At 43.8% G+C, this 24,110-nt stretch overlaps 1 protein-coding gene across 2 annotated transcripts in view; it reads left to right on the forward strand.

Annotated features, from left to right (window-relative positions):
• The window catches only part of Cfap53 (cilia and flagella associated protein 53), a 67,644-nt gene that overhangs the window by 5,509 nt on the left and 38,025 nt on the right, over positions 1 to 24,110 (forward strand). For both annotated transcript variants that reach the window (XM_344700.11, XM_017601132.3), the window contains exons 2-6: positions 4,725 to 4,954; positions 5,536 to 5,709; positions 9,621 to 9,924; positions 10,407 to 10,625; positions 11,626 to 11,842. In XM_344700.11, the coding sequence (XP_344701.3) occupies positions 4,725 to 4,954; positions 5,536 to 5,709; positions 9,621 to 9,924; positions 10,407 to 10,625; positions 11,626 to 11,842 (1,144 nt within the window). The remainder of the gene's footprint in view (positions 1 to 4,724; positions 4,955 to 5,535; positions 5,710 to 9,620; positions 9,925 to 10,406; positions 10,626 to 11,625; positions 11,843 to 24,110) is intronic.

Raw genomic sequence — 24,110 nt, forward strand, 5'->3', positions numbered from 1 at the left:
CCAGCATCTCCAGGTTATTCCCCCGACAAGCCTGCACCCCCAGGTTACAAGCCACCCCTTGCTTAACGACCACCAATGCAGAGGGGAGCAGAAATTAAGTTTATGATTGACTCCCAGCAGCAGCCAATTATGTTAAAGGCCAAAGTAGCTTTCCAATTAGATGCTTGCACATGGACTCTCTGCTTGCCGCTTACTAGAAAGTCTTGCCCCATAGACATTTGGGGCTCCACTACCAAACCCATCCTGTGTGACAGGTGTGTATTGCGGGATGCCAAGCTAGCTCAAATAGAATAAAGACCCTGCTATGTGTTACATCAGATTGGATCCTGTCTGTGTTTTTGGGGGAGCACTAACATTTCCCTGGCAGTACAAAATGACTCGCAAACATGGAACAAAATGGCTATAGCTATACTTGGGGAGCAGGCTTCACCAGGACTGTGAAGGGCCCAGCTTAACATTACAGTCTACTCAGCTACTGGAAAACCCCAACTTGTTCCAAGAACCATGTCACCCTGGCAACAATCATAATTCTCCTGGGCAAATGGCCACTCCACTTCTAGCAACAACCAATCAGTTCTTAAGGGGAAAGTACCTAATGTCTTAAAGTAGATTGATTAATCTAGTAACCATTGTTCATACCAAGCTGAAATCATTACTAGCCAATAGAAGTGTGCCAAGCAGGGGTTGGGGATTTAGCTCAGTGGTAGAGCGCTTGCCTAGCAACCGCAAGGCCCTGGGTTCGGTCCCCAGCTCTGAAAAAAAAGAAAAGAAAAAAAAAAGAAGTGTGCCAAGCAAATGTCAGCCAATCATGTGACTGCCAAGTTGGAAAGTCCCTCACCCTGCTGCAGCAACCATCATAAACGGGCAAAGCTTGTACCAGCTCAGTACCTTCCACACCTTCCACTGTTCTAGAGAGGTTGGAAGGTCCAAGTTCGAGCTTGAATAAAGACTCTTTGCTTTTGCATACAAGTTGAACTCCCAGTGGTCTCTGGTGGTCTGTGGGAACCTTGAGATCTGGGCATAACAATCTGTCCTTTTGAAACATTTTGATCATAGCACTCACATCTCTAATTAAATCATTTCTAGAACCCTGCCTTTCAAGTTTATTTGTTTATTTATATTAGTTCTTTGAGTGTTTCCAGTTTCTTTCCTGTTTTGCTTGTATTCACTGTTATTGGATGTTTGATCACACCGCTTGGTGTTTGTCCTGTCCTGCAGGACAGCTAACGAGGGTCCAGAGGATACCTGAAAGAGAATGGGGGACAAGAGGTGTGAAGAAGGACGCCAAAACAAGAGTCTGATCAAGGCGACAATTTTATTTTTGCAAGCTCTGGTTATATACTATAGCAAGGCTGAGGGAGGAGGAAATCTTCAGGAGGCTGGGAGACATTGATGTACTATCCTATAAGGAAGTTGGCTCACACCTGGAGGATGTTGGCCTAGGTCTTGTAGGAAGCGGACTCCCAGCAAAGGTCACGAGCCCTAGGTCTGTAGAAGCTAGCTCTTTGCAAAGGTCACGAGCCTCCATTTGGCAAGCCTGTTACTAAGCAACGATGGCCACCAGATTTGTATCAGCACTTCTGTAAGCTTAGCTAGAACACTGGGTTTTTTTTTCCCACTGAGCTTCTCCTTTAGATGAACTTTGATATGTTCTTTGTCTGTCCTAACTAGCTCAATGTTGGGGTCTCAGGCAAGTTGGCTCCCCATATGTGTTATTTACCAGGAAAAAAAATGTTTCTAGCTGTGGTTTGGCTCAGTTTTAAACAACAAAGGTAAAGTTAGGTTGTAAAAAAATTTTTTTTAAAAAAAGCACTCATGTTTGAAAGTGACTTCTAATGAAGTAGAAGACAAAGTGGTGAATCAGAGAAAGATCTGACAGAATAGGATCTGTCCAGCTCTCATAAGAAGAGAGAGGAAAGGAAAGCTAGGTAAGAGAGAGCAATGCAGATAAAGGGAGGCAGTTTCACTGAGACAGTTAATAGATACAGGTCGCAGGGAGAGAACAAGCTAGACACAGGTAAAGACAGAATGAACCAGAGAATGAGGGCCAAAATATTAGCACAGATGGCCAAATTTAGTATGGGGCTGAGCAGAGCAATTCAGTCAGAGGTTGGGAGAGAAGTCAGATTGAATCAGTCAGTCTGAAGAGCAGTTTGAGCCCGAACAGCTAAGTTGAACCAGCCAGCCAGAGTTCAGAAAGAACAAGAAAGGGTGAGTGTAACTTTAATTTTTTCAAACCTTATTTTTAATGATGGTTCTGAAATGCTTTAACCTTCCTTTTAGCCCACCACCCACCAGAGGTTGTGGAAAAGAAAGGATATAGGGGAAGTGGACCTGTTTAGAAAGGTTCTTTGGAGCAGCTCCCGTCTGTTTTGTCTGAAAATCAGCAGTTCAGTTCACAGATTAGCAGGCAGCGGCAGCTCAATTCACTTGCAAACACCTCACCAATACACCAACAGTATAGTTCAGTAGAGCTGAGTTAGCAGCAGCAGTGACACGACCTAGCAGAGACAGCCAGGCTTCAGCCTTGGATGAGGTCAGCAGGAGGGATCAGCAAAAACACCAGGAGAACTTCTCAGTTGTGCTGCTCTCAGGGAAGTAAAGATCAGTGAAGTTGCAAGACCCACAAGCGTTGTACAGCTAACTGTACCAGCAAGCCAAGCTCTGCCTCCATCACTCCATCACTCTGTCAAGTCCTAGTTATACCCTCTAAAATCACGTGTCCTCCGTATGCCTTGCCTCAGCATGAGTCTTACCTCAGCACTGGTCTTGCCTCAGCACGTGCATCCATCAGCCTGAGTCCTTGGAAGCGGCAACAAACTGCAGTACTCCACTAGAAGATTTTTGTGTGATTTATTTCTCTCTACGGAGTCCTGATAAATACAGCTCAATTACAATGTAAGGCAGACTAATACATGTATGACTTTAGCAAAGAAACTTTTATCACATGTCCTTTCATGTGTTTGCTTAGGCAAAACATCCTCTCCCCAATGTCTACTTCAATGAAACATCCCTTCATGAGTCTGCCTTAGCCTCTTACCCGTTGATGGCGCCCGCGCTGCCATGGCACCGAGAACCGGGCGTAGGCCTGGGGGATTTAACAGAAGACAAACTCAGGTCATTCGTGCTACAAGAATGCCAAAGCTTTATTGAGGTTCACAGTATATATAACCCAAGTCCACCAGGTGGAAAAACCCAGGAAGCACAGTGGAAAAACAAGTTTACATACTCAGGAGGAAAACAGGAACTGAAAACAAGAACTGACCCAACATTGTTACCACCCATCACCCATCGGCCAAACAGCAAGGCCAGGATGTTCTTTTTTTTTTTTTTTTTTTTTTTTTTTTTTTTTTTTTTTTTTGGTTCTTTTTTTCGGAGCTGGGGACCGAACCCAGGGCCTTGCGCTTCCTAGGCAAGCGCTCTACCACTGAGCTAAATCCCCAACCCCAGGATGTTCTTTTCTTAAGAACAAAAGCTTCCACATGCATCAACAAGGCTCAGCAGAAGGGCAAATACTGAGGTAGCCCAGGAAGGTCTGACATCCAGTGTCCACTTTAACAAAATGTTTGGCCTTCCTTTTGGGTAGAGCATTCTGTAGTCTCTTGTTCTTCCTGAGATATAACTTGCCATGTTCAACCCGGGCCACTTCTACTCCAACTGACCATGTCCTCACAGTCCACCTATCTTGTGGTGTCTTCGTCTTTTGTTTTCCTCTTCCTTCTTCTCCCCTCATGGTCTATGCCTCAGACTTTGTGAAGGATTGTATATGTTTGGCCCAGGGAGTAGCACTCTTTGGAGGCCTGGTTAGAACAGATGTGCCTTGTTGGAGTAGGTGTGTCATTGTGGGTGTGGGCTATAAGACCTTCACCCTAGCTGCCTGGAAGTCACTCTTCCACGTGCAGCCTTCAGATGAAGATGTAGAACTCTCAGCTCCTCCTGCACCATGCCTGCCTGGATGCTGCCATGCTCCTGCCTTGATGATAATGGACTGAACCTCTGAACCTGTAAGCCAGCCCCAATTAAATGTTGTCCTTTATAAGACTTGCCTTGGTCATGGTGTCTGTTCACAGCAGTAAAACCCTAACTAAAACAGACTCCAAGTACAGGAACTGAAACCCTGCCCTCTACACTTCTGCCCAGATACAGGCTGTAGGCACAACAGCTCTGGCCATTTGTTGTGGGTATCAATGTTAATCTCCATTCACTGCAAATAGAAGCTTCTGATGAGGTTTCAGTGATATATTGACCTGGTAGAAATATGCAGAAGGGATGCAAAAAGGTGCTTTAATAATTTTATCTACTTTTAGTCAAAGGACTTTTTTTTTTAAATAGATGATCTATAGTATCTCTTATGTTTGGTAGATTATGTATACTAAATACATCTTTACTAACACTATCTCTTGTTAATGTTAGGTTAATCCCATCAAAAAACCCAAACACTTTCTGTACTTGAGTCTGATTTGATGAATATCAAACTCAGAGACTCGAACAAGTTAGTCGTCATATACTTAAGTTGGTTTTGGCTGTAACTGCAGAGTGGATATGTGTGTGCATACACGTGTGTGTGTGTGTGTGTGTGTGTGTGTGTGTGTGTGTATGTGTATGTGTGTGTATCTATATATATATATGCATATATATGTATACACGCACATATAATTTTTTCTGTAGATGGTCAGGCTCTTACTTTTTACATATTGTAAATGATGACTGTTCTTTATTTTCAGAGAGCCAAGCCTCCCAAAGCTCAGAGGGCTGAGCAACATCTGAAAAGAATCCAGCGCAGCTACCACAAGTATCACACTACTTTGGCTTCCATCAAATCAAATGAGCAGGACCGCCTGAACCGTGACTGGATTCAGCACAGTAACCGCAAGTCCTTTGACACTCTCGTGAAAGCAAGAGTCAAGGATGCCATGCAAGGTTTTGTCATCAATACCGAAGAGAGACGAAATAAGTAAGGCTCACAAACCTGGTAGTCCAGGAGTTGAAGCACTAACTTTGTATTCCCCTTGACTACCGGGCATCAGCCTCAGGGCTTTTCCTATGTTAGACGAGTTCTCTAATGTTTTGCTATGTTCTGAACTCACAAAACCACAGTGGTTAATATCGTGTATAAAAAGGCCAAGTCAAACAAAGGTCATGTCTTAGTTTTTCATATTTTTATTTTATGGAGAACCACAGTGATTATTTTAAAACACTATTTAGTGGAGGGAGGGAGGATCATTGTGTGTGTGGAGGTCAGAGGACAACTTTTGGGAGTTGCTTCTCCCCTTCTACTATGTGGTTCCCAGGATCAAACCTAGGCTACCAGACTATTTTTCTATTCTTTCAGAGCGGGTTCTGGGGGATGAAATCAGTGTCTGCAAGGGACCCTTTTAGTGACTTGTTTCCTCAGTCTCATAGTGGCCTTTCATTTCTTAAAACATGATTAGACACTAACTCAGAAATTCAATAGAACAAAATTCAGTTGGAATGATAATTTTGATTAATTAATAATTATTTAATTGGTTTTTTTCATTTGTTTGTTTGTTTTAGGCTACGTGAACTTTTGGCATCAGAAGAAAATGAGTATTTTTCTGAAATGCAATCGAAAGGAGAAACCATTGAAGAGAAAAAAGACAAAATGAGAGAGAGAACCAAGTTATTAAGAGAGAAGAAGGAAAAAGAGAGGCAGGATTTTGTAGCTGAAAAGTTAGACCAGCAGTTCAGGTAATCATTTGGAAGAGTATATAAGCAGTAGGCGAACCTGGGCTTTTTCTGTAGACTATTAGTACAAATAGGGCCTTAAAGGGCAGGGGTGAGAGGAAGGGAGGAGGAGAGGAGAGAGAGAGAGGAGGGGGATAGGAACTAAAGGGAGAGAGCCCCATGACCTTGGAGCGCCTGGGACAGGTGGGAGTTGAGCACAGAGGAAACTCTTCAGAGGAAGTCCCCAGTGCAACCTCATGAGCATAGGAAACATGAGACTTCCCTAACTTTTGGGAGGCTGGTGGACGCTTTTCATCAGTGATTTAGTTCAACAAAGGGCACAGAAGAGTCGGGATAAATTAAGAGCTGTCAGGCACACAGATGGCTTTTGAATTCTCTTTGCACAGGAGGCAGCTGTGGGGAGCACAGCTTGGTCTCTTCAGGCTGTGGGATCTGTCCTCTTCAAGAGTGACCACTGCATTCCAACTGGCATATTAAAAATGACATAGGAATGCGAACTTACAGTAAATTATATCCTTCAAAGGTGTTCTCAGGAACCGTGCATTAAATCTTGTGATCATGCCCCAACCTTCAGGGCAGTCAGCAGAGGTTGGAAACCACCTAGGAGAGAATGGAGGACAAGAGACTTGAAGAAGGACACCAAGACAGGAGTCTGATCAAGGCGACAAATTTTATTTTTTTTCCAAAGGCTGAATTTATACCATAGCAGGGGTAACAGAGGAAGGGGGAAGCAGGAAACATCTACACAAGCCAAGGACACAGTGCTCTTGTGGTCAGGAAATCAGCTGATGTCAACAGGATGTTGGTTTCTCAGAAAGGTCACAAGTTTGTCATATCATTAGGCAACCTGACGTCAGATTTGTATTAGCATTCTGCAGCTGGCTGGGGATTTTTCATCGTCCTGACCTCTTAATGAACCCAGTCATCATATTCTCATTTTATCATTTCTCCATTTTATCTTACTTAACTCTAACTATAATATTAACATCAATAATGGAGGGTTTTAAGGGCATAGCTCCCAACATGATCATATCTTAAGTCACTTAAAATACAAGGGCTCTGTTTGTCTTAAAATCCTGCTGTCCCACTGTGTGCTTGCCTCCCAAGCATGGAAATGCCAAGTGCCGAATAAGACATTACTTATCAACTGTGGCATTGCTGTTGGAGACAAGTTCTTCGAAACCCTGTCCCAGGAAGTGTTTAGTAAAATTGGTCTGTCCCCCTGTTGCCGCCATGTCCCCATCTGCCAAGTATGTGGTGGGTCCCTGTTTATTATTGTCTGGTTATTGCTGGTCCCAGGATCTTTCTGATCCACTTCCTGACACAAACTACAAAGACCCATCATCTCAGATCCTTGGACTCTTACGGAGATGGACATTAGGAGTTGATGTCATAGGGTTAAAAGCTGTATACTGCTCTTTTTTTTTTTTTTTTTAAGATTTATTTATCTATTATATATATAAGTACACTGTAGCTGTCTTCAGATACACCAGAAGGGGGCATCGGATCTCTTTACAGATGGTTGTGAGCCATCATGTGGTTGCTGGGAATTGAACTCATGACCTCTGGAAGAGCAGTCGGGTGCTCTTAACTGCTGAGCCATCTCTCCAGCCCCCTGTATACTGCTCTTAACAGAAGCCTCAAGTTCTGTTTGCAGCACACAGATCCAGCAGCTCACAATACAGCCATCTATAAGACCAGTTCCAGAGGATCTTCTAGATTCCATTGGTACCTGTGCTCATGTGCACATACCCACATGTAGTCAGAAACACACACACACACACACACACAGAGAGAGAGAGAGAGAGAGAGAGAGAGAGAGAGAGAGAGAGAGATTGATTTAAAGAAAACAATAAAAACAAACTTTAAAATTGTTATTATAGTCTCAGGTTGGTTTCTTCATTTTGCTTTCTTTTTGTATTCAACTCCTTCGATATAGTGATTGTTACTTGATATGAATATCAGTTTCATATGTCTCTTAATTTTAAGATTTTTAATCCTCAGAAAGGATTTGAAAAGTTCAGTATTTCCTGGAAGTGTTTAAAACATAGTCATTGTCTTTTTAAAATTCATTTAATAAATACATTTGTTCATTTATGATTTTATATTTCTATATTTTTGAGCATTTTTGCCCATATGGATATAAGGGCACCACATGTGTGCCTGGTGCCCAGGAAGGCCTTGGAACTGGAGTCACAGACATCTGTGAGCTGCTATGTGGGTGTTAAGAGTCAAACTAGGGCTGGAGAGATGGCTCAGCGGTTAAGAGCACTGTCTGCTCTTCCAGAGGTCCTGAGTTCAATTCCCAGCAACCACATGGTGGCTCACAACCATCTGTAAAGAGATCCGATGCCCTCTTCTGGTGTATCTGAAGACAGCTACAGTGTACTTATATATAATAAATGAATAAATAAATCTTTAAAAAAAAAAAAAAAAAAAAAAAAAAAAAAAAAGAGTCAAACTAGGGTTCTCTGTGAGAGCAGCTTTTAACTGATGAGCCATCTCTCCAGCCCAAATGGATAATTTTTGAGATAAGGTCTAACATTGTAATCTAGGCTAGCTTGAAACTCACGGTGTACGTAGCCCAGGCTGGCCCTGAATTAAAGACATTCTTATTTTAGCCTCCAAAGTACTGGGAGTGCCACCATTCCTGGCTTCAACAAATGTTGAGATTTATGTCAAACTCTCTGATAGAATAGTAGTTCCCTTGACTCAAGAGAGATGAATTAGGTTCCCACGTCACTGAGTCGGAGTGGACAAAGGGTATGCCTTCTTGAGCTGCATTTAGGAACATATGGCCATGAAAGTTCTCACTTAAATGGCAGAACAGAAAGGGAATACAAGAGTTTGTTTTCATGACATTTACAATTCAAGGAGGTCAGAAATTCAAAGGCTAGCAGGTGTGAGATGTGGTCAGAGAACCATGAAATGTCTACCACTCAAAACGGGTCTGTAGAGTTCCCACTAACAATACACACTGCCCTGATCTCTCCTAGCAGAGGCTAAGTAGGAAAGAAAGGTGCTGCTGAAGGGTTAAAATTTCTAAAAGTTAGTCATGAACAAAGTCTGGCCATGCCTGAAAGAATTTGAGATAGGGCCCCAAGGACACCGGCCATCTGGAGCTACCCCCTTCCCTTCCTTTCCGTTCCTTCACTCCCTAATATGAGTCATCCCTCTGCTGAGCGAGATAAGCCACCTTGCCCATATTGCTGAGATGCTAGATTGCACGAATGCTTTGTTAATGCAATTCCGCGCCAAAAGTAACTGTGCACCCTTTGTATTAGCCAATTAAGTGTATCCGCGCGAAACCCCTGGCTTTCCCTATATAAGCTCCTGCCTAGAGAGGCTCGGGGCTGGACTCCACTGCTATGAGCACTAGCACAGGTTGGGGCACCGCTGGTAAGAGTGCATTCAGAACTAGGAACCCAGAGGGAACAGATTTCTGGTTAGGTGTTTTAAAGATGAGACAGCTGGCCGGGGCAAGTTCATTCTGTTTTGTTTGTTTATTTTATTTTCCTTTTGAGACAGGCTCTCATGATGTAGCTCTGGCTGTCCCAGAATTCACTATTTAGACTAGGCTGGCCTCAAACTCAAAAGTACTCTGCCTGCCTCTGCCCGCCCAGTGCCGGAACTAAAGGTATGCACCACCACACCTAGCTAGCTAAGTTAAATTTTTGATCCAAAGTCATAAGCATTCAAAGCTTGTTTTGCCTGAGGGCACTGCTTGCATCTCGTGATGTCCCGGTCGACCTGCTTCCCTCCCTGCTGTTTACTCACTTTTTTTTTTTTTTTTTTTTTTTTTTTTTGCTGGATGGCCCACATTCGGGTTATTTTGGTCCTGCGAAGACACGTGCCTACATACAGCAGATCCTCTCAAAATGCCGGGGTTTGCTCTTTTAAATTTTCCCTTTCAGGGAACGCTGTGAGGAGCTCCGTACTCAACTGGTTAGCATCCACGAGAAAAAGGTGATTGAGGAACGGAACGTGCAGGTAGAATTCAACAAGGAGCTGAAGAGGCAAAAGCTGGTGGAAGAGCAGTTGTTCGCCAAGCTTTGGGAGGAAGACAGATTAGCGAAGGAAAGGCGAGAAGCCCAAGATGAGAAGAGACAGAGAGAACTGGTAGAAAATACACGCTTGGGGCTGGATGCTCAGGTTACCAGCATCCAGGCGCAAAGGGAGGCTGCGCGAAGGATGAAGGAAGAGGAGGCCCGCGTCCTGGTGAGCCCTTTCAAACGCCCTGTAGTGACCGGGTTCACGGGTGCAGTAGTTTTCCCGCTTGTTAAAAGAGTTTGCTTGGAGTGTGGGGCTGGTCTATTAAGCTCATTTTCACGTTTGAAGTCTCACTGCTGCTTGGTAATAGACACACAGAAGTGCATAGAAGGGCAAGCTCGTTCAGCATGGCGACGAATGTTAAGCACTGGGATCAAAGATCGTTTCCTTTTACACGTTTCTGAGGGGTCGTTTTTGGACTACACACCTACTCAACCCTCACTTTACAACCACACGTACAGCAATTTCTACGAAGCCTTATTGCTGACTCAGCTGTATTAAAAAGCAAGCCCCGCTGTAGCCCCTCTGAATGGAGTTGTGTGCGTGTGTGTATTTCCAAGAAATCTCTTAGGCTCATCCCTTCCTGCAAAAAAGCGTGGTCTTACTCGAGTTGCTTAACCACGCTGATTCGTCTTCATTACTCCTCTTAGGAGCAGTACAAAGCACAGGTTAAACGAGAGGATGAACAAGAGAAGCTTCAGAAACAGAAGACAAGACAGGAAACGAGGAACAGCTTGAAAAAGGCTGTGCAGGAGAAGATGGAGTCTATGCAGCAGGAGTACAGAGAAGACCTGGACTTGAACATGAAGCTCGTGGGAAGGGCTCTTCAAGACTTACAAGATGAGGCAGATAAGAAGAAGCAGAAGAGAGTAAGACGGCTTATTTAGCGCTTACTAAATGCAGGCGGGACTGTCTGTTGTCTGTCTTATTGTGGGCTTTTACTTTCAGTGTGTTTTATTGTGTAAGGCCCTGAGCTCAGTCTCTAATAATAGGAAGGAAGAGGCCAGAGGAAGAGAGAGAGGGAGGGAGGGAGGGAGGGAAGGAGGAAGGGAGGGAATGAGGGAGGGAGGGAGGGAAGGAAGGAGGGAGGGAGGGAGGGAATGAGGGAGGGAGGAAGGGAAGATGTTAAAAGATAGCTTTAGCCCCTCCGACAATTCATGAGCTCTCTACTTTCTCCACGTTCTCTTTAGCTTTATTATGGCGCATGTTGACTAATATCTCATATCATTTTAATTTGCAGTTAGTGATGCAGAACGATGTTCTCCATGTTCTTATTTGTCCTCTGTAGAGTCTCTTAGGTGAAATGTCTCGTCGATGCTCGGATTGCAGGGTAGTAGTTTTCCATTGAGAGCGTGCTAGCATCTGCTTTAAGAAACTCTTTGAGGGGCTGGAGAGATGGCTCCAGCGGTTAAGCCTTATGTCCTTAACAAGCTTTTGTAACCTTCAACTAAAGTCCATTTTTTTTTTTTTTTTGTCTATACCGACAACCACTCTGAGTCCTTTGAAATAAATTGGAGACACAGTAGTATATCAGTGAATAGCACCACCAGATTAGGATTGTACCTCTTAGGACGACCGCTTTTAAGGCTGGCCATGGGGTTGACAAGATAGAGACCACCATGGGGTCAGCAGATAGAGACCACCATCAAGTCTGTTGATTTGAGTTCTATCCCCAGGGAGAAAGAAAGAGCCTATTCTTGAAAGTTTTCCTTTGATACACACACATACACCATGGTGCACGCGTGTCCACCCACACACATCACAACACTCACACACCAAATAAATGAATTACCATGTCATTTAAAAAATATACTTGTTCTTACTCCCTGATGTGTTCTGATAACATGACTTAAATTCTGTGCTCTGTAGGAAGACATGGGAAGAGAACAGAAGATCTACAATGACTATCTAGTGCAGCGACGAAAGGAAGAAAAAGCCCAGGAGCAAGAACTGGACAGACTACTAGAGGACATAAAGGCAAAGAAGCAGGCTGAGAAGGATCAGGAGCTGGCACTCGAAAAGGAGGCAAGGAGGCAACTCCTGAATGAAGTCATGTGCACAAGAAAACTCCAAGTTCAAGAAAAATGTAAGGAACCAGATTCTCTCTTTCTTACCCTTCTGTTTTTACTTCTTAAAACCCAAGTGTTCCGTTGGCATTCAGTTCGAAATGGCGGGTTTCACTGGGACATTTTAATAATCTATATTATTACTCTGTGCTTTCATTTACCCCCTCCTCGCCACAGTCCTCCTGTCTCCCCCCACCCCCCCACCCCCATGCTCTTCCTTTAACAACCAAACTATTTAAGAGTGTATCTGTGAAATTCCATGAAGTGTTGACATATCGAGACTCCTGCTTTTGCAAGTCTTATCTAACTAGAACACAGGACATAAATGAGTGAGAAGCATCATATCCTAGCGGACACTGCACAGTTCTGGGGGGAGGTATCCTCAAGGTCTAAGAGCAGTGTGTGCTTTGAGTACCATTTACCTTGATAATTATAAAAGATACAAAATGGTGGGGTACAGAGATCTGAACCTCTCTCTCCTCCTTCTCATCTCTCATTCTTTTCTTTTTGAAGGCATTCGGTAACTTTGCCGAGGTCCTTTTTTTTTTTTTTTTGGAGCTGGGGACCGAACCCAGGGCCTTGTGCTTGCTAGGCAAGCGCTCTACCACTGAGCTAAATCTCCAACCCCGCCGAGGTCCTTTTTTAACAGCCTGTGATATGCTGAACCTTGAGCGATCCTAGGTATCTATTGCAGTCACTTAAACGTCTCATTCCCTTGAGGCTCTTTGTGTTTCCCCATTCAAAGTGTCTCCTCCCTACAAGGTTCTCACTATGACTTATGACCTTTCAAATGACCGAGGGACCAGAAGAGTCTCCATTCAGAGACCATTTTCAGACTGTGAGGAGGTCTTCCCCACTTTTCTATCTGCACTCAGACTATATCGGTTCCCAGGAATTTCATCAAGAAGGTCCAGTTATTCTTATGAAGCTGAGCTTTAGTTTAAGACTTGTGCAAGTACAGGTGAACTGAGTTACCCCTCCTCCATCTCATGGATCTTGCTGGACCAGGCTGCCCCATACTATGAACTGGTGGATTTTATTATACTGTCTCTCTGTTAGAACCCAGATCAGACACTGCTCAGACCATGCCTATCTGTAGTGCCTTCCCCTTCCTCTAGCTGCTTCTGTGTACTGACCCTAGATTGACACACTCCGAACTGTATGACAGACACTCATAAACTAGAGGGTCTCTCCTCTTTACTCATGCCATACCCTCAATATATTCCTCCCCCATCACCTGGGAATCAGAGAGTCTGACTAAACGAGTACACTGTGGATTACTGAAGCCCATAGGGGACCTCTACATGGCTCTGAGCTTTCCCTCAGAGTTCCTGCCATGCTGTTCTCTTCCTGTCCTTATGAAAATTAATATTTCATCTGAAAAATCTCTTACCCAAAAGGATAATCCACCTTAACGCCTCTCTTGTTCTCTGAATGCAGAGCCTTTCAGTTAGATGTTCAAAGGGTCTCAAGAAAAGACCATCAAGGGGCTGGGGATTTAGCTCAGTGGTAGAGCGCTTACCTAGGAAGCGCAAGGCCCTGGGTTTGGTCCCCAGCTCCGAAAAAAAGAACCAAAAAAAAAAAAAAAAAAAAAAAAAAAGAAAAGACCATCAATCTTAAAGTTTATCAAGATTAAAGCATTTTTTTAATAAAAGTGTATGTGAATACACTGTTGCTCTCATCACACACACCAGAAGAGGGCATCAGATCCCATTACAGATGGTTGTGAGTCACCATGTGGTTGCTGGGAATTGAACTCAGGACCTCTGGAAGAGCAGTCAGTGCTCTTAACCACTGAGCCATCGCTCCAGCCCCAAGACTGTAGCTTCTTAAAGTTTCCCACTCACGACAGTTTCCTTTCTCTCAGGAAATTGTTAAATGACCCCACATATATGATTATATAAAATAGGTACACAGATCCAACATGAACTGGTAACATATCAAAGTAAATCTGGTTATTTTACATGAAGAATGAAATCTTGGGTGAATATTTGATAATGAAGGACTGATAGAAGTTTCAGTGTTTTCAGAGTTGACTGATGCTTTTATTTCATAACCATCGAGATTATGTGCGAACACCACTTCACATAGATACACAGTTAGTTCAAAATGGCAGAATTATGTGGAAGACCATTTCAGAAAGTGTTGGAGATTGTGCCCTAATCACAAGTGAAAAATCTGTTTACTGATATTTTTAAATGAAACTCAAGTCAGCAATTCAAACATCAACAACAACAATACATTAACCAATAATCAAACCTTCTAACACAACACCATTCAAAATCAGATACATACTGAGGAGTGTTAGTAAGAAAACACTAAAGCCTTCGTTTCTTGCTATGACCTGTACAGTTTAGGGACTAATCGTCACTGAGGCAATGGGGGAGGAAGAGGTGATAGACACATACACCGAGTCCTGCACTCTCATGGAGATGCATTAATAGCATCCTGCAAACAACTTCAGCACGTTAATTAGTTGTGTTAGCTAAGCCGAGTAGAGGGACTCTGGAGGGAAGCATTCTAGGGTGCAGTTGATAATTTATGCACACCCCGGTTTTAGCTAGAGGTCAAACATTTCTCAACATCACTTGGGCCTGGCAGTTCCCCTGAGTCCAAGTCCGAGGCATTGAGGCACTGGGATCTATGACTTGGCCATGCTTATGCTGACAATTCACACTCAACTCAGGACAATCCGATTCTCTCTTAAATGGCACCGCTGTGGCCTGACTTCTAGGTCCTGCATACAAAGCCTCTGGAAGTTGACTGAGAAGAAAAACAAAACACCTTGGCCCCCAGCCCTGGTTATCCCAGTCATTCTGCTCAAAGACTGGAAAAACTGGAAAGCCAGTAAGGACTTCCTGTCCACTGCAGCACACTTCACACAGGAGCCAGGTCACAAAGTCTGGGTACAGTTCCGCTGGCCTTGACAAATCTCAGTGAGTGACCAGGTGTTTTTCCCCTCTGGACGACAATTCTCTCAGTGCCCTTACGGCAGCAACATTAATTTCTTAGTCAGCCCGAAAACGGTAGTATGGTTGGCCGCCAGCCCCTTGTTAAGGCTCCATACCGTGGAGCATATCTGTGGTTATAGCAGCACCTGACCCTGGCATAATTCTATCAACCTGTTTTAGAATAACAGGTAATACCCTGGGTTGAGGCCAGATTTTCCCATGGGTGCCCAATCAGAAGGAGGCAGGCCTTTTGCCTGAGGATACTCCAAATTATATGGTGCCATTGTCTGGAAAAGCTTATTTGATCTTTAAAGGCTGGATTCTGTGGATCAGGTCATTCAAACATAGGAAAGTATTTAAAACCATTCATGTTTTCACCCAAATCTCTCTCCCCACATGAGGTTTTGCACTAAAGGAGTGAGTTTATTTCCTCACGAATTTGGCAGCCTAGACCCAAGGTGCCATTTTGCCATGGGTTGGGCGACTGCGTCCACGGTCATGTCCTCAGCATCAGAGACCAAGGCGTCAGATGGGTCAGGGCCAGCATGGCATGTGAATTGAATTTGCCTCTCTGTTTCCCCAGGGTCCAGGGCTCTGTTGGAGCTGCAGTCGTGGTCTGCCCTGTAACATCTAAGACTGTCTCTGGGGAACCAGAGGGGCAAAGCCCATGTGGCCAGACACTGTCTGGGATCCTATATGACAGAGCCTGCCATTTTGCGAGGGAACGGCTGGTGATCTATAGAATCCCATATAAGATTCCAGAAACCAAAAGTGCAAATGGGAATGCACTGGGGTCCTTCCGCTCTGTGTCTACCTCTACCCCTTCCTCCTATTTGTTTCAAGATGGCAAATTGTGTGTTCTTTCTGGAAGCCAAGGGCATGTCTCCTGAACATAGTCTAAGAACCGATGGAACCCCAACACTTCTATTTCCATGGTTCCTCCAAACCTCCTTCAAAATCTGAACATATAACTAACTGCCTGTCTCTCGATTCTGCTGTCCCATAATTGACACCCACTACACAGAAATGAGCTCCTCCTTAATTTTCAAGCTTGTCCTAAGAGCATTCCCTCATCTGACCTGCCCCCGCCAGCGGGGACCCAGTTATTCAGGGTCCCGAAGAGGCCTTCTGCCTGTGTATCAGTGGGGGTGAAGAGAAGAAGGAGACCAAGCAAAAGTTCTGTTGTCAAGGTCTCATTTAATGGGGCAAGCGTTACAGGTTTTAAGGCTTTCAGGTAGGGGGAGTGTCCTTAGTGAAACACAAATGATGAAGGGAGGAGGGCATTCCAGCAGCGATAGGAGAGGTGAAGAGGTCATGCGATGGAGACGCGGGAGTCTGGTGTTTGCTCAGGCTGAAACACCCTGTGAATGCTATCTTTCTGTGCCCTAAATTCAGGGGAGAGGCTTTTGTCCAACAATCTCAAGACTTTGTGGCAGTCATTTCAAGGTTGAATCTCTGTGGCCATGCAGCCAAGAGTCACATAGCCACTTTGAGCCATAGTCACAAAGCGGCCAGGCCCAAATCCAATACGGCTCCCTACACTGACCAAATGCCAATTCCCCATAGCCAGGGTCCCTGTTAGTTGACCTTATTGTATCTTATCACAAGAATTTAAAACGAACAAAGCCAGGCTCTAACCCTGAGCTAGATTACTAGTCTTTTGTTTTGTTTTGTTTTGTTTTGTTTTGTTTTGTCTGATACCAGTCTTGCTATGTAGTCCAGGCTAACTTCACATTTTGAATCTCCTGCCTCTCTCTCTTGCATGCTGAGATTAAATTCATGTATAGCCTTGCCTGATTCATTTGAGATATGCTTTTTAAGAAACTTCTTTTAGGGCTGGAGAGATGGCTCAATGGTTAAGAGCACTGACTGCTCTTCCAGAGGTCCTGAGTTCAAATCCCAGCAACCACATGGTGGCTCACAACCATCTGTAATGAGATCTGATGCCCTTTTTTGGTGTGTCTGAAGACAGCTACAGGGTACTTACACTTAATAAATAAATCTTTTAAAAAAATCTTCTTTGAGACTTTCATATACAATGTATTTTGGTCCTAGCCATCCAATGTCTATCCTCTAATTCTTCCAGGATCCCCCTCAATATCCTCTTCTCAACTTCAAATTCTTTTAAAAAAAAAAAGGCCCATGAGTTAAAAGTTAGTGCTACTTAAAAGACCGTGTATATAAATCCATCATTGGGAAATAGTCTACCTAGGGTCATAGCCCTGGAGAAAACTGACTCTTCCTTTCCCAGAAGCCACCAATATCTACCAGTAGCTTTTCATCCAGGAGTGACTTCAAATGACTCCCCTCCTCTCCATGCTGGACTATCGACTGACTTGATCTTGTGCAGGTCTTCTGTCAGCAACCACAGCTACTATTAATTCATCCAATGGTCCTACCTTTGCAGAAGTCCTCCCTGACCTCTAGCTCTTACAATCTTACCCCTTTCCCCGCCCCTTCATGATCTTTCCTGTCTTGAGAGAGGAAGTGAGATAGTTATCCTATTTGTAGCTGAGCACGCCACAGACATTTGTTCACTGATCTTTGACAAATGGCAAGTCTCTGTTAATCATCTACTGCAAAGAGAAGCTTCTCTGATGGGGACTGAAAGCTGGTCTAATCTATGACTGTAGAGAGAAGTGTTTATAAGGCAGTTCCATACTATGTAAATTTAGCAAATGAAAATTTCCCCAGTACCTATGAGCTCCCTGACCATGGGTTCTTGATCAGATTTGCAGTCCCAGGCTCCCTCTGGAGCAGGCTTTAAATCCAATCAGAAAGCAGTTGGTTTATCTCATAATGTTTCTACCACTGTTGCACCAATGGACATGCCTTATCTGGCTATTGCTATGTTAGCTCACTGACTAAGAATCCGAATAAGGCTTTTGATGACATTTCTTCCCCTGCAGCCTACATGGCACCTTCTGGTACTATGAAAGCTAACTATCAGGGAAGAAGTTTCTAGGTTGGTACCAGATTGTTTTTCCCTGTCTTGTAACCAAAGTATTTGCCGTATCTAGCAACTGGTTTTAAGAACAGTTACATGGACCCATCTTGTTGGGAGGGTGTCTTTGAAAGCCTCCTGACCAACACTTCAAAAGGAGTTATTCCATAACTACCCATGGGATCTTTTGTTTGACAATATATGGCTTGTGTTTGCATGAACTCCTCTGTAGCAGAAAACTAACTCCATTTAATCTCAACCTCAATTTCAGGCCCCCCCTCCCCCAATTCAACTGATACATAACAAAATAACAGGTTTCTGCCAGGATTGCTAGTACAGGCCTTTAATTCCAGTACTCAGAAGACAGAGACTGGCAGACCTTTAAATTCGAGACTTGTCAGGTGTACAAGGCAAGCTCCTGGCAAGTCAGAGCTACACAGTGGACCCAGTCTCAAACAAACAAAAGCAATGTACCTATAGTAGGTTTCCAGATGATTGTTTCATTATGTATTGAAAGGAAAATTATACAGATTTAAGGTTTAAGTTTCAAAATTCACAGACTCAGGGCTAAACACTGTGAAAAACAAGTCCAGGCAAGTCCAGGCCTGATGGGGCCCTGCCGCTAAGATTAACAGACCATAAAGATAAAGAAAAGGAATGCAGGAACCAGCCCGAGTTATCAGTACTGACTCATAAACCATCTGGCAGGAGGGCTTCTCCCCCAGCTTACTCAGAGTCACACCTTAACCAGATGTCCTCCAAACCCTGATAAGCCCCTGGCTTCTAAAATCCCGAACGCCCCAGTCAGCACGTACTCTTCTGCTTTGTTGTAATCTCACTGCTATGTTTGAATGAGCCAATCACTTATAGCCGTGCCAACTCTCCCCATCCCCCTGTTCCTCACCCTATAAAAACCCCTTGCTTCTAAGAGTTGGGGTTCACACCTCTATCTCCTGCGTGGGATACGTGTCAGCCTGGAGATCTCCATAATAGGTCTCCGTAATAAACCTCGCCTTTGCTTATTACATCCAAAATGGTCTCTCTGTGTCTGGGATCCTCGATTTCCCAAGACTTGAGTAAGGGTCTCTCTTCAGGGATCTTTCAGTATCTCCCTGGGGCTAGTTATTTCTCCTAACCACTCTTTTCTTTGTCTTGTTTCCCCATCCCCCAATTTCAATAGAGCCTCTCCCCCCCATTATTCTTTCCTCCTTCCTAAAATCTGTGTCCTATTGTCCCACTTTTCTTAGTGTCTTCCACCTTTGACCAAAAGTTCCTTACTAGTTGCCTATCTTCTAAAGTTACTTCAGGCTGTATATACAGATTGAAAGATTCGAAGCCGAGATCTACATAAGAGGGAGTGTGCAATATTTATCTTTCTGGATCTAGGTTATCTCACTTGCCTGGGTTATCTCACTTGTATGGGAAGATCTTGTTGAAGCTGAGAACTTTGAATCTTCAGATTCTCAAGGGCTTACCTCATCTGAGGAAGTATTACCTTCAGCCCCACCCCTTAAAATAATGACTCATGTGAGGAAATTAATCTCTCAGAGTCTGATAAACCACCAGTGACTTTCTCTGAAGAAAATGCCGGGCAAGACAATACTGATGTTCCTCAAGGTCCAACAATAGTTTCTTCTAGACCTATAACCAGACTCAAGGCAAAGCAGGGCCCTAGAGGGGAGGTAGGAAGTGTAGTCCATGAGGAAATGTGCTACATTACTAAAGAGCTTAATGAGTTTGCTAATGAATTCAAGCAGAAGTCTGGGGAATATGATTTTAAGGGTATGGGATAATGGTGGAAAGAACTTAAAACTAGATCAGATTGAGTTTATTGGCATGGGCCCTCTGAGTGGAGATTCTAGTTTAATATGGAAGCTCGCACAGTTCAAAAAGGTGTGAGAAGTTTGTTTGAATGGTTGGCTGAATCGTTTATCAAAAGATGACCTACTGAAAAGGAGTTGGAGATGCCTGATATCCCTTGGCTTAGTGTTGATGAAGGAATTTTAAGGCTCAGGGAAATTGCAATGCTAGAGTGAATATGTTGTGTAAAACCTAATCCTCCACAATGGGAAGGCCTAGAAGATATGCCCTTCAAGAATCCTATAAGATGCAAATTGGTACTGGGAGTGGGGTATTCCTGTGACAGCCTGACCATGTTTTGGGGAGGACTGTGGAAGGACTTTGGAACTTTGAGCTAGAAGAGCCATTGGGATGTAAAGAGTTCTATGGGATGTTTTGTAGGAGCTTGGGAGATAATATTGAGAACATTAAAGACTCTTATCATGGCCTTTGTTATTTTGATTGTGAAGATTCTGTGGTTTTGGTTAGCTGGGGCTGCTGTGATTAACAAGATGCCAGAACTGCTAAAGTGAAACCTTTGCACTGTGGGACTATTGATGCTGGTGAGCTGGAGCTAAGCAATTAACAGTGATTAAGATGAGACCAGCATCACTAAGGTGAAATCTTCTAGGAAATATTTCCTGAGAGCACAGAGAAGCTGTATTCCAGAGACAGCTACGGTTGTATCTCATGTGGGCAGCCAGACTTGGTAATGTGAGTCACCCAGGTGGTACTGGTTTTGAAACATGAAGGGGGTAACAGCTGAGGCTGGGCACTGTGAGAGGCCAGGAGAGGCCATTGGTGCAGCCTCAGTGGAAGTTGAAGGCCCAGGACTGAAGGGGTCATGCAGAGAAGTTGAGGCTTAGCATCATGAAAAGAGCCTGTGAGAGGATATTTGTGAAAGTGCAGTCCAGTTGCAGCAGAAGACAGTGTTTTGGAGATGCCAGTACCATGAGATGAACAACAGTAGCGATGGAGAACAGGCAGCTGGAGCCTAGAAGACAAGGTGTGTGCTACAAAGGACAGAGCTGGAGAAGTGACTCAAGCCCTTGGAGGAGCCCAGAAGATCATGAGTGGATCCCAGACACTGGATGGTTAGGGTGTGATTTCGCTTTTGATTGTGATTGTGCCCTGATATTTTTCCCTCTTGAAGGAAGAAAGTATTTTAGCAGAGCCCACAGTTAAGAGATTTTGAACTGTAAAAAGACTTCGAATTTCAAGAGATTGGATATTTTAATGGTATTGAAAATTTAATACATAAGAGTTTATAAAGACTGTGGGACTTTTAAAGTTATTTAGATCTTGGGGATAAATAAGAAAGGTATTGTTGTGGCTTAATAGTGATATGGTTATATGTCAAGTTGACAAGGGATTTGTGTGTCAACTTGACACAAGCTGAAGTTATCAGAGAAAGGAGCCTCCCTTGAGGAAATGCCTCCATGAGACCCAGCTGTAAGGCATTTTCTCAATCAGTGATCAAGGAGGGAGGGCCCAGCCCATTGTGGGAGGTGCCATCCCTGGGTCCTGTGTTCTACAAGAGAGAAAGCTGAACAAACCATGGTAAGCAAGCCAGTAAGCTGCTTGCTCCATGGCCTCTCCTCCAGCTCTTGCCTCCAAGTTCTTATCACGTGTGAGTTCCCATCCTGACTTCCTTTGGTGATGAACAGCCATGTGGAAGTGTAAGCTGAATAAACCCTTTCCTCCCCAACTTGCTTCTTGGTCATGATATGTGTGTGGGAATAGAAACCCCCACTGAGACATCTCACTTGGCCTGATTTTTTTTCAGTTCCATCCATTTACCTGTAAATCTCATGTTTCCTTATCACTGAATAATATTCCACCGAGTATATGTGTCAAATTTGCATCATCTATTTATCCATTAAGGCTGATTCCAGTTCCTAAGCCAGTATGAATTGAACTACAGTGAACATGGGTGTGCAAATACCTCTGCAGGTTCTTGTGCCCAGTTTTAATATGGAAAAGTCATACGGTCTCTACCTCTCGCTAGAGTAGTTTACACTTCTACCAGCAACCTCCCTGCCATCATTTGCTATTGTTTGTATCCTTAATCAGGGCTATTCAAACTAGGGTGAGATGGAATTATCAATGTAATTTCAAGCTGAATTGCCTAATGGCTAACGGTGTTGAACATTTTCCAAGCATTTCCTAATAATCTGTATATTTTTCTTCTGAGAATTCTTAGTTCCACAGCTCCTCTTTTCCTTTTAAGATTTATTTATCTATTATATATAAGTACACTGTAGCTGTCTTCAGACACACCAGAAGAGGGCATCGGGTCTCGTTACAGATGGTGGTGAACCACCATGTGGTTGCTGGGAATTGAACTCAGGACCTCTGGAAGAGCAGCCAGTGCTCTTAACCGCTGAGCCATCTCCCCAGCCCACAGTTCATCTTTTTAATCATGCTATTTCTGTATCATGCTCTCTGTGTGCTTCAGTTACTAAGCTTCTGCCAGATGTATAGTGTTGTGGGGTGTACGCCAGAGGAGACTGCTCAGACATGGGTTTAAGCCAATAGAACGTCTTCATTAGCCAGCTGGCGACTATATTGTGTTTGGGATCCCAGTGTGGCCACAGTTCTTTTCTCAGGGTGAGCTTTTAGAGACAAAAACAATATCCTGGTTTGTCCTACCTTGATTAACAAGAACAGTTAAGCCAGAAGCAGAGCCACAGAAGCCAAAATGTGAGGTTAATTCATTTAGAGACTTTTCCAAAACTATGGACTTTGAGCCATTAGGTCTTTGTTTTCATGTTGACTGGAGGTGCTGTCTATGCACCGAGTTTTATGACCTGAATGGTACCTCCTTCATGGAATCAGTTGTGCTATGTCTGGGGTAAGGTGTGGGGACCTGTTACATTCCCCACTGCCTAGTGACTGAGTCAAACTGTGGACCCACCCTGCTCCAAAGAGGTGTATTTGGTCCCAAGGACCATTAATTTTACTGAATCAATACATAATTGGCTATATAGTTTAAGATAAAGGGCTCCGCCATTAATCAAATCAGAATGAGAATTAAAGGACCAGCCAGTGCCGATAGCAGAGTAATTCGTTAAGGGGACCAATTGCCCGATTCTTGTCTGTAAAAGTATCTTTTATTCTCCGGTAGAAAGTGTTGTCTCAGAGGCTCATGGCCTCCTTCTGTTAACCCAGGCCTAGCCCTGGAAGCTTCTAGACTCCGTACAATCTTATTTAGGCCTAAAATGTTTTCAGCCTCTGAGACTTACTATTGAAAAAAGCTCACCCTTTCTTGTTCTTTCTGACCCCTCTGGCTGGCTAATCAACTCAGCTGTTCTGACTCAAACTCCTCTCCAAGCTGACTGTTTCAATCTAGCTACTCTAGGCGTCTCCTGAATTGCTCCGCTTGGCCTCATACTAACTTTAGTGGTATGTTCTGTTCTTCTGTTTGTTGGTATTCTGTCTAAGCTCCACCCCGACAGCTACTGGGAATAGCCAGGTATGCTCCGCCCCACAATTGCCTAGCAACAGCCAGCTGTGCCTGACACCATATCAGTGGCTGCTTGCCGCCTCCTCTCCCTCTTGCTCTTTGTTCTTCTCTGTTCTTGCCCCCCTTCCCCCTTCCCACCACGTGCCTATGGCTGGCCTCCTTTCCTCTCCTCTCCTCTTCTTCTCTCATTAAACCTCTCCACGGAGAAGGGAGCAAGAACAGAGAAGAAGGAGAAGCAAGCAAGCAGTCCTTTACATAGTCAGGCACTGCTGGATGTTGCTAGGCAACTGTGGGTCGGAGCTGTGGGGGTGGAGCTTAGACAAAATACCAACACTGTTTCCTTCTCATTCACTCACTTGTTCTGTCTTCACCCGTGTCTAGCTTGTTCTCAATTTAACCTGTCTCTGTACAACTGTCCTGGTAAAACGGTCTCCTTTTTTTCTCCCCTGCTCTGCTCTCTTAAGTAGCTTCCCTTTCCTTTCTGTCTTCTTGTGAGAGTTAGGCATATCCTATTCTGTCAAATCTTTCTCTGCCTTTTCACTTTGTCTGCCCCTCAATTAGACATCACATTCAAACATGGGTGCTACCTTCTACAAACTAACATTAGCTTTGTTGTTTGTTTTTAAGGTGAGTAGTTAAGGGTAAGTCTTTATTCCAGGCAGAGAGATTACAGGTGTGTGATAAAACTGAGCCACACAGCTAGAAAAAAGGTTTTTATTCCAGTAAATAACACAATCTCAGGGTTCACAGTGTGATCGAATATCCCACAACAGATATCTTTGTCTCTCTTTCTTTATGAGTTTTTCTCCAACAATGGCAAGACTTTTTCTAGTTGCTCCTGATCAATTGGCATAGAAACAATGGATTTTTCCCAAAGCAATACATAGTCTCCTTATGTCTTGATCAGTAAGTCTAAACCTCTCCAATTTTCAAGGACCAATTCTGTGAGGGAATCTAAGTTGTTTTAATTTAGAAATAGACACGTTTAATACCTCTAGGTCCTGCTTGACCTGTCTACTTAGTTTCTTAAACTATTTATCTCCCATTATAAAGGTTTATGTGCTGTGGCTGTCAAGCCAGCTATCTCT

The sequence above is a fragment of the Rattus norvegicus genome, chromosome 18 (assembly GCF_036323735.1).
Source record: "Rattus norvegicus strain BN/NHsdMcwi chromosome 18, GRCr8, whole genome shotgun sequence".
Lineage (NCBI taxonomy): Eukaryota > Metazoa > Chordata > Mammalia > Rodentia > Muridae > Rattus > Rattus norvegicus.